At 40.7% G+C, this 11398-nt stretch overlaps 1 protein-coding gene across 3 annotated transcripts in view; it reads right to left on the bottom strand.

Annotated features, from left to right (window-relative positions):
* Positions 1-4019: 4019 nt before the first annotated feature.
* LOC117402050 (noelin-2) overlaps positions 4020-11398 on the bottom strand; it is a 110828-nt gene continuing 103449 nt past the window's right edge. For all 3 annotated transcript variants that reach the window (XM_059008061.1, XM_059008062.1, XM_059008060.1), the window contains exon 6: positions 4020-6122. In XM_059008061.1, coding sequence (XP_058864044.1) covers positions 5445-6122 — 678 coding nt within the window. In that variant the 3' untranslated portion in view covers positions 4020-5444. The remainder of the gene's footprint in view (positions 6123-11398) is intronic.

Here is an 11398-nt window from a genome sequence, read left to right as displayed (position 1 = left end):
TTTTGAATAGAAATAGAAAAACTCAACCGCAGTAAGAAAAAACATCATGATATGCTAACAATTATTCATAAGATTAGCTAACCTTATCCCTAATTTGCCATTGGGATTAACTGGTGTTAAATGTTCAAGTTGGCCGCTTCCTAATTGAGCTGCTGATTGAAACGGGATCAGGGATCCATTTCCTGAAGGATTAGTGCTCCGTTCATGAGCTTACTAAGGCCACTAAGCTAATTAGATCATTCCTCAGACTTTACCTGCTGTGCATCGCTAATAAAAGTTTCCATAGCAAAAGCATATCAGTTTAATAAAGCACAGTGAAAGCATGGTGAAGCATAGGCACGCATCAGAAAGCACAGAGAGGTATGGTAAAACACATTAAAAAACAAACCATGGTAAACCAACCCTTATAATGGTTTCCCATAGTAAAAGCACGGTAAGCATTGTAAAGCAACATATACAAAAAATAAATAAATAAACTATGGGAAATGTATATTATAACAATGGGAAAATGAACACATGTATGATAAACTGCACATATGAGACACACTGTACTGTGCATAGTGAATGAATGCACATGGAGTGGAACACTAGTGCAATTATTTTGTCAGCTCCACTCGGTGAGATGCAGTCTGGGATACAGGCACTTGACACACACCCAGAGCATGCCTCTTTCAAGCTGTGTAAACACTGTCTCAGCACATGCCTTCTCTCTTTAAGCTGTCAGAGAGCAGCTAAGGGCCCCAGGGAAGTAACGTCAAACTTGAAGACGTGTTTCTGTTTTGGCGAAGGCTTTTCAATCAGTGTTCAGGGCCCCACTGGGCTATTATCTGAGGTTGTTAAACAGGGGTTGCCCTCCCTCCCTCTCCATGCATTTTAAATGACCCGAGTTCGATTCACGTCGCTTTGAAGCAGAGGACAGGATTCATGTTTACTGCTGGCAGACTCGGACAGTGAACAGGGCACATATTTGCTTTACGACTTGGACGGCAACTGCTTGCGATCACTCAGACACCCACACACAAATTGGGGTGGCAGCCTTCCTATGGAGAGATCATAATTCTGCTGGCAGATTAAAACAGTCATTAAGTCCCTGATTAAAACACTTCACAAGAAAGTTATATAAGCGATTTGAAGTATGATTAACTTGGCTGTCCTGGACGCACCCCTGCAGAGTGACTCCATTAAAGCTGCCCAGAGGCTCCCATTGGCCAGTCAGTTTGACAGTGACAGCTATCACAGTAAAATCTAATGTGTGCACAAACCCGGAACGTGAATCGTGAACCATACAATTTGGAATTTTTACTGAAAACCGGGCGCTAGCTTACAGTACTGATACACATACACTTTGATGTGTATTTATTTATATGTGTTTTCAGGATTTCAGTAGCTGTTTGGATAATTATGGAAAATTATGTTTACATCTTAAACAACTTTTGGAGCTTTGGAAAGCTTTTTAAGCGTCATTACTGTATAAAATCGAATTATAATTCAGCCTTTTTATAGCATTTAGCTTTTCTTTTTGCAGTGACCTGTATGGTCAAGCAGTTCCCTCACATTGTGGAAGAACATGAGCTGGATGCCTTGAGAGAAGATTTCACTGATTACCAGCTCACAGACCCTGAAGATCTTCCAACTGAAGAGAAGCTGGACAAGTACTGGGGAAAGGTTGCACAGATGACAACTTGCAGGTCAGCCAAGAGTTGTGCAGACTCATGAAGGCTCTACTCGTCATTCCCCATTCAAATGCCAAGCAGTGAGAGAACATTCGCCATGCTTAGGAAAATTCACACGGTCCAGAGCTGACTTATGAAAGGACACCACTCAAGGCCTACTTTCCTGCAAACTGAAAACTTAAGGCATTCTATTTTCCATTAGGGTTTTACTGCTTTGATTCTGATGCGGATTTTAATTGCCATGCAGCACAATCTATTTTACAACCAGTTCTGATCGGTGATCAGAGAAAAATCTAAGGACAAGAAAGTTTTATTGACAATAACGCGCAGTGCACCGCTATTTAAAGTGTTTAACCAGATAAACCAGGACAAGGATGGGTGATCTTTAAAGAAAACTATACACAGCAGAGTGTGAAGTGGGGTCGGTGAATCAGTAGGGGGGCACGCTATCTCTCTCGTAAGGGATATCGAAGATCATGTGGCTTTTTTTTTGTTGCTTTAATACAGATGTTTAAATCTTGAAATACCTATTTTTAGACCGTGAAATGCTGTGAAATAATTTTTTACTGTGAAAAAAAACACAGCCCTAGCTATTCTGGTAATTAGATCTGCCTCCCTTAAAATCAACTGAAAGCCGTCATTTCTACAGACCGCCTTTTTGAGGAGCTGTCAACCAATCACAGTGAAGCATATGCCAAAATTCCAGAACATCCTGTGTACTGATGTCATCCCATGCACAGAACAACACGTGTCATTACAATGATCAGAAATCAAAACAAAACAGAAATACACATGCACCCATCGCTCTGCGGTCCTCTCGCCCAAACTGCATGGGATGCTATCTCTTATACAATGAGACACCCTACACACACCACATATAAACTTATAACAAAGGGCCTTGACGCCTCAGTGATGATGATCGTACATTGTGATAAAGGAGGACCTATACTTTGATGACGAAGCACCCTTAATCAAAGTCATTTCAAAAGCTGAACTTTTGATAACATGCTGATAGTGGAATTCAATGAACTGTCTCCGTCACTCCTCTGAAGCACTGGGGGTTGCGTGGGAATAGTAATGAGAAAACCGAGGCTTTTATTAACCAGCGTTTGACTGGGTGAAGGTAAAATAAAATACAATAAATGGCTTATACTGTACAACTTGATTCACCCACTTAGCTTCCTCTCTCATTCATTGCTCTCAGTAAATCACAGATGACTCGCACTGTCAATGATTCAAGGCTATTCTTCTGGTAGGGCTCCTCTCTCAATATAGATGTCCTTGCAACCACAGCCCACACTAAAGGATGGTATGCCACCATATTCACACACTGGGGAATGCACCGCTTATTCTTATTTTATTTTTTTTATCTTATTTTTAATTGGTTTTACAGCTAGTTTTCTTTGTAGCTGAGCTTCAAACCGTTGAATCGCGGTAAAGAACGTCTGAGGACAACGAAATATGCATGGCAAAGCATAGGTAGGCATTGTAAAGCTCAGAGAGGTCTTATAAAAACCTGGACAACCATGGTTTGGTTAACAGTGGTAAACTTGTATAAGGGGTCTAACATGGGGATTAAAGTCCTGGTTTAACTTCCTTGACATCACTATTAAACGACACTACGTGGCTGTCATACTGAGCTCTGCAGCTGTCTGTTCAAATACAACCTCAGCTCCCAAGCGTATGTCCGGAGAGGCCTGTGGAGGTAACAGAACAAAATGCACCAGGCCTCCGAAGCGTAGAACTAGCTTGAGTGTTGAATTCGTAATTCCTTGTCGCTTGCTGTTACTGCACAGTTATCCAGAATACACAGCAACAAGGTGGATTCCTTCAGCACACAGGAAAGCTGTTTTGAGTTCTCCCCGTGTTTTTAATCGTTCGCTGTACACGCAAAGTGATTGCAGCTAATACATTCCAGCTCAGCAGTGTCTTCGGATCAAGCATCTTACTGGCTGTGAAGCCTGTCAGTCATTAAAATGCCCATTTGAGACCCATTTAGTGAATGGATGTGTATAGCATGGAGAATGCATGAAATCATTTTGTCTACAATCTCCTAAAGGGGGCAATGACGTTGCAGTGGTTGCATCACACATGTACTGAGAGGCAAAAGTTTACAGAGGTGGGACAAAAAATGACAACCACTTTGCAGTATGTCTTGTAGTAAAGATAGCGACGTCACATACATAAACCTGTATGCACCGCTATGGCCAAAAGTTTAGCATCACCTAGAATTTTAGGATTGAGACATAATGAAAAAAAAAAAAAAAAAAAAAGAAAAACCATATGAACAATTTTGATCTTTTATTTAACATGTAAATCAAAGAAACTACAAAACGATATCGCAAAAGTCTACCGGAAGCCATAACAGTAGTACAGTATTTCATGTTAGGTTTCGAAATGTCAAATTTGTCAGTAGTAGAACACTACAAAGTGGTATGTAACCCAATATGTTAACGTAACATAATTCTGCAGGTTTCACTGGACTTTATGAAGCAAAATTAGTTCATTCTATAGGGTGATGCAAAACCTTTGGCCACAGCTGTACAGTTTGCTTGCCTATGGAAGAAGTCAGGATAACAGTATCACCTGCACAGGTAAAATAAAGTCAGGGCATACACACTTTTGTCGAGAATTTGAAGTTTGATTCAGTTCAAACGGTCGTACGTTTGCAGTCCATATGATTCAGAATTCACTGTCAGAAATGGGTGGTTCTTTCATCTGCAAACCATACTCAGTATATAGTGAGTATGTATGTCACATACCATATGTCTGTAGAAGAAAATGTCATTGTAACAGATGGAAATGGCGTCACAGTCAAGTACCAAATTAATTTGTCTTTGAAAAAAATCAGAACATAAGCTGCATTTCTGTAATTTGATACAATACATTCAGGCTTTTGCGGCTCACAAAATTAGAGTAAGTTATCGGAACAATACATTTTTTAAAATATAACAAATTAAAAATGCTCAATAATTCTCAAAAATTACAAAGTAGCCTGTTCTGAAATGAGGATAATGGCACTTAATGGTTTAAGATTAGCTGTACTGGTGGCTCTGTACAACACATTATATACTACCTATGGATCCTCAGCTAATGCACTGTCCTTGCACTATTGCACTACTAATATGTCACTGTAGATATAACATTGCAGTAATCCTAACTTGTTGCATCTTATTTCATATTTTAGTAGTATTACTTGCACCTACTGTAAACTATACTGTATTAAAATGAGAGTCTTGCATTGTAACCCTGTTCTGCCCTGTAACACCTGTAAGTCGCCTTGGATAAAGGCGTCTGCCAAATAAATAAATAAATAAATAAATAAATAATATATTAGCTTACTTTAGTGAGTTAAAAAAAAAAGTATTTAAATGACTATTAACTACATAGTAATATTCCTGGTAAGTAATAATTATCTGCGATGTTGGTACAGATTGGGGTCAAAGAGTTAGATGTCAGATGCATGTTGAGGAGACATAACGGTATCGCGTTCCGAAACCCTAGAAAATAAAGGAATAAGAAGCTCTTAAATGACAAAGGTAGATGTTTATTTCTTGTCACAAAAAAAGAGAACCATGCGCACTCACCACAAGAAAAAAAAAACAGTCTTTTATTTAGTTTCGTAGTTGGCGCTGGCCGTCTTAGTCAGTTTTTTTTTTTTTTTGTTACTGTTGTCGATTAATAATAATACTGTTAATATTGAAATATAAAAAAAAATAGACGTGTCTCGTTGGTCAGTCACTCAACCTGGCCAGCCACAATGCCGTCAATTTACAACTCTCCCGAAGTCTTTATAACGTGGAAAAGCGTGACGTTATAGAGGACCTGGTGACCATTGTTCCAAGTGTACAGCACCCTCTCCCGGGGGTTGTAGTCCAACATTGATATGTGCGAGTACTGATTGTGAAAGGGGATGTCCGTGTACTCGTAACTGGATGAATTCGTGTAATAGGCAAAGTAGATCTTAGCCCCCGCCAGGTGGGAGTTAGTCACGTAAAGAGTGCCGCAGATCATGAAGGACTCCCCCGCGCTACGTTTCGGGTACCCTGTGTCCCAGCTCTGCAGGATCTCCAGTGTCTGGGGCTCCAGCCGGCTGATCACGATGTTCCCCGCGTTCTGGTTTGTGGTGTAGACTGCCCACAGGCCGTTCTCGTCGGCCATGAGGTCGATGTCCGAGAAGCCCCCCCAGGAGTAAGGGAAGGTGTTGTTGTAGCCGGCGCTGGCCAGACTCCTCTGGACCAGGATGCTGCGCGAGCGGAATTGGTACTTGATGACGATGTTGCTCTGGTACTTGTTGTAGTAGAGGGAGCCGTTGTACACCAGGTGGCCCGTGCCGGCCCAAGGGTGAGGGAGGAGGTGCTGCACGAAGTTCTGCCCCTTCATGAAGTCGTTCAGGGAGCGATACTCGAGAACCCGCCTGCCTTTGTAGTAACCATCCATGGACCACACCTGGAACGACAGAGATTTCAATTACAGATCTTTCCGTGCCACACCTAGAACGCGCCACGGAAGAACGCTCAAGAACTTGCTTGATAACTTTGTATCCAAAAAAAAAAGGAGAAAAAGAACCACGTCATAAAACGCCACGATGGGAATTGCTTGAGCTTTTTTCCGGTTTATACTAAAAACAAAAATTAGTAGTGGTTTACAGTTTGGATTTGTAACACTGGGACCCGTTAGTGCAGAGAATTTACTTTACAGAACCACCCGAAAATGAGGCTCAAGGTGCAACATCTGGAAACAATACCGTTATGGTCAATCATGACAGATTACTAATAAATGAATCAAATGAAATGAATTTACTGTACAATGTTTAAAATACTCATAGTATGAATATAAGTCTGTTCCATCGTTCCTGGCACTGCTCCATGCTTTGTATTTCATAGGGTACTGACGTCATTTATTAGATAAACATCGTATCTAACAGCCTGGAATCGGCTATCCTACAGGTCAGGAGGTTGCCGAACCGTGTCCTGGAGAGCCACAATTCTGCAGGTTTTCTGGATGTCTTTAAATCATCAATAGCTAAAGACCTGGAAAAAATGTTGGTGTTGACCAATGAAGAAAATAATTGGTTCAGTTAAGTAATGTCTGGAATGAAAACCAGAAGACCTTGTGGCTCTCAAAGGACCAGGGTTGGCCACCCCTGCTATAGGTCTTCAGTAGAGCTTAATTGGCAGTCAATGAAAAGTCCTCCTTTGGCGTGCTGGTCCTTTTTTGTGAGCAGTGGTTCCCAACCCTGGTCCTTGGGGACCCCCTGTGTCTTCTGGTTTTCATTCCAACTGAGCTCTCAATTATTGAACTAAACTCTTAATTGCACTATTAATTAGCTTAATTTGGCCTTTTTAATTGCTTTCAGCTCTTAAAGCTGGAGATTTCAACTTAACTATAAAATGTTATAAATAACTTGACATCTGCAACTTTTTAGGAGCTAAGAACGATTAAAAAGGCCTAATTAAGCTAATTAGTTCAATTAAATGTTTAATTAAGTAATTGAGAGCTCAGTTGGAATGAAAACCAGAAGACACAGGGGTCCCCTAGGATGGGAGTTGAAAACCACTGCACTAGAGCATTAAATGTGGATGAGACTGCATGTGTACTTGTTAAAATACCTTGAATAAATAACCTTATGCTGCATACAGCTGACCTCTATATTTGACATGCATACTACTGTCAAAGCGTAAGTGGGTAGAGAAAAAACTGTAATGTTTCAAACTTGGAAAACTAATTATTCAAACGCTAAACTATTAACATCCCTACAAGACACAATGGGATGTCATATTTTGTCAAAAGGCTACATCTTTTCTGCATAGCTTTTTTCAACCCCATATAATCTTTACTATGGTATAGCTTTATCTTGACCTGCACAAACAGATTATCGATAAATCAGATCAAGCTCTACAAAGGTGAGGGTCATTGGTGTCGATTGGGCTAATTTACCATTCCAAGTGAAACAAGTGAAGAAACAGCTGCTTGGGTTTGTGATGATCGCTGCTCTCCACATAGTCAAAGAAAAGCAGAATTCTTCACAAACCCAAGCAGCTGTTTCTTCACTTGATTAATTAGCCCACCCCCCTTGGCTGATTGTCAGCACCTAATTTCTGTGGAGATCCGAATAGCCTGTCCGTGTAGTGGGTTCGGGGGGTGGGGTGTCATTGCAACGGTTTCTGGCTCCACCTTGACGGTTCTGAAAGCAGAGTTGATCCACCCATCCATCAGCAAGGCAATCCTATTACTGTCCAATATTACACACTACTGGCCAGCTGAGAAGTGAACTCATCGGAGCTGCCAGCGAGCCATCCTTCTCTGTGACAGCCACCTGCCCTCACTGTCAATCACGGTCCAACGACAAGGAGAGGGAACCATCCATCTCGCTTAAGGGAATATGTAATTGCTTCCAGAGCTCCACATGGCAAAAGCAGGTGCATTGGAGATATCTGTGCTCGTGTGAATGTGTGGATGTCTATTGAAGTATGGATTCTTCAATAAATGTTAAGACCCAGGGTTATTGCACATGGCACTAGATCAAAAACCTTCCAGCTATCAACCCCCTTTCAAACACTGATTTATCAATGAATGCCTTATGGGTTCAAAAATACATCTAAAAGAGTATTCATCACATGCAGTTGTACAGCTCTGGCCAAAAGTTTTGCTTCACCCTAATTGTGCTTTCCTAAAGTGGAATTAAACCTGCTGAATAATGTTACATTAACATATTGAATTACATACCGCTTTGTAGTTTTCCATATACTTCACGAAAAACTGACAATATTTGAAAAATGTGACATTTCCAAATCTAACATGAAATACTATACTGCTTTCCGGTGGACTTTTGCAATATAATTTTGTAGATGTTAAATAAAAGATCTAAATTTTGTTAATATAGTTTTTTTTTTTTTTTTTTTGATGATGTAGGTGATGCAAAACTTTTGGCCATAGCTGTACATCGACCTGATGCCATCCTAATCTCTCGGGCAGGCAGTCGGAGTAGGGATGGCTTTCCGAGGAGGACAGCAAGGCAGTGGGGGAGCCAGCTTCCGACCAACGTGTACTCCTAATTTATTTTGATCAGGTTTTATTTTACTTAATTTAATTGGACAGTCCAGAGCATGCCAAGCATAATTTTATAGTGAAAATTAAACGGGCTGCAAGGTGACTGGCTGGCAAATAAACACATAAAGATGTTTGATTGCTTGCTAGGTCTCGCCACGCTCCACTGTTTAGCCGCACTGCATGGATAGTTTCATTTTTCAGCCACTTTCGCGGAGCTCAGTACAGTAGAACCATTAAAAGGCTGTGCATCACAAGCTTGAAACTAAATTGACAAGTGATTAAGTGAGGAAGGTGGCTTTTTTTAACATAGTTTGCAGAACCCTTTTCACTGAGGGCTTGCCATTTATCCATCCAATTTGAATGCCACCTCTCCACTGTACTGAGACATATTCTAAAATCAAGGGTACAACTTGAGTTACAAAGCTGGAAAAGGATTACAACCGTATTTCTTTCCTGTTACTATTTCAAATAACTTTTTTTTTTGTGAAAAGCAACCACTTTTCTCATTACGTTTATGTGCCATGCTGGTACAGTGTTATTGATTTTTGTGGGGTGTAATTTTCTGTTGAATAGGATGCATACTGCAGTGCAGGTCCGGCAGGAATATATTCAATTCCAGACTTTAGCTGCAGCAGATCCCGCTTGGGAAATATTAAATGGCAATGCAACAGCGACTCTGCAGTTACAATGCAATGCTTCTGTTCTGAAGGTCACGGGCAACACAAGCGGAGCTACAATATGTAAGTGCTTGGCATTTCAGCCCACTGAATTAAATAGAAAGGCAAGGGCTGGACGTCTTACCACTCAGCTCCCTTATAAAAATTTACCATGATGAATTTGCATGGTAATTTTGCACCTATGGTTATACTATACATTTACCATCATTTACTATCGTTTGCCTTGGGTTTTTTTAATATGCATTACCATCTGTCCTTCACAATGCTCACCTTTACCATGCTTTCACTGGGCTTTATTACACTTTGCTATGCTTTTACTGCAGTAAACTTTCATAAGGGAAGCTTTGTATTCGTGAGGGAAGTACGTGTCTTATCAGTATCAATAGCTCATCAACTGCTAGGAGGAGATCCATTACAAATGGGAAGAGGCTGACCTTGGTATCATTCTGGGGATATTTTTATATCAGCATGTTGTGAGCCAACACAGAAGTAATTATTATTTGTTTATTTAGCAGATGCCTTTATCCAAGGTGACTTACAGAGACTCGGGTGTGTGAACTATGCATCAGCTGCAGAGTCACTTACAACTACGTCTCACCCGAAAGACGGAGCACAAGGAGGTTAAGTGACTTGCTCAGGGTCACACAACGAGTCAGTGGCTGAGGTGGGATTTGAACAGGGGACCTCCTGGTTACAAGCCCTTTTCTTTAACCACTGGACCACACAGCCTCCTATAATCCACTGTTGATCCATGCCTCCTGGGTCCTACCATCATATCAGGACCACCGCAGTGCAAAATGTAAATTCAAATCCACTGTGTTGCCTTTGCTGGTAATACTGTGGTCTGCCTGTAGTTCTGCTAAGGTCTCTTCAGGGTTATAATGGTATTAAGTGTGATTTTCACTAACTTTTCTGTATTAGCTGGAAGCAGAGAGAAACCCATTGCGTGGTGCTTACAGCAGCGATGAAAATAAGACTCCCATTGCATAGCAGTTCGATCCATTCCTGGTTTTACTATGAGTTTAAGACGACACACCTAGGCTTGTCACCTATACACAGTGGCTAATCAAGCTCGTAGTAAAACCTGGAATGGGTGAAACTGCTATTCAACGGGAGTCATATTTCTATCCCTGCTGTATCTATTTTAAAGGCTGTTTTTGAGTTTTATTGTAACTCACACACTGTAGATTGTGGTTGGCATCCAGGTACCGAACATGGTGTAGCAATCATTTTGAGAACCAAAACGTGAAGCGTTAATGATTGCAATTATGAATCACACAGCAGAAGCCAAGCAACCAATCACTGTTAAGAATTTGTCAAAATCCCAGAACTTATGATGTCATCCCATGCATAGTTGTACGGCATAGTTCTGAAGTTATATAAAACAACAACAAAAAGAAATATTAATAGTAAAATACAAATAAAATAAATAAATGATCATAATAAAGCAAAAAAAATGTAATTACATTTTTTTTTAAAAAATTAAAACAAACAAAAACAAATGGAAGTGTCACGGTCTCAGTTAGCTGATCACAGGTGTGTGTGCAACCGGTCGACACAATATAATCAGTTCCACTGCTTCCCTCCCTCTCCTGCTCACTAATTCACTCCATGTCTGCTTGTGCCTGCAGGGAAAAAGTTTCTAAAAAAAACTTCAGCAGCAGAATTACATAACAGTTGCAGCTCGAGGAGAGAGAAGAAATTGACCACTTTTCTGTGCTTTAATTAATTCCCCCAGCACCTAGGCAAGCTATGACGTGAATCCCACACAGAGACGAGATTAAGTGCTCCGTGCAATGAGGCCAGGGGATAAATGGTGAAGCGGGTCTCTCCTGCCTCTGCTTAAAGTCATAGAGGCTCTTTCTTTATATTAAAAAGGTGGGTACTTGGAGTCTGCAAATTTAGAAGGGCAAGACCTGTCTTTCTGAGATCTCTCACTGTTTGAAATCGGTGGCAGTGTGGGTTTCGTTTTTCTAAACCAAAAATGTAAATAAA

This window comes from Acipenser ruthenus, chromosome 36, assembly GCF_902713425.1.
Source record: "Acipenser ruthenus chromosome 36, fAciRut3.2 maternal haplotype, whole genome shotgun sequence".
NCBI classification, from domain to species: Eukaryota; Metazoa; Chordata; class Actinopteri; order Acipenseriformes; family Acipenseridae; genus Acipenser; species Acipenser ruthenus.
Note: the sequence above shows the minus strand (reverse complement) of the source record. Positions and strands in the feature narration are given on the sequence as shown.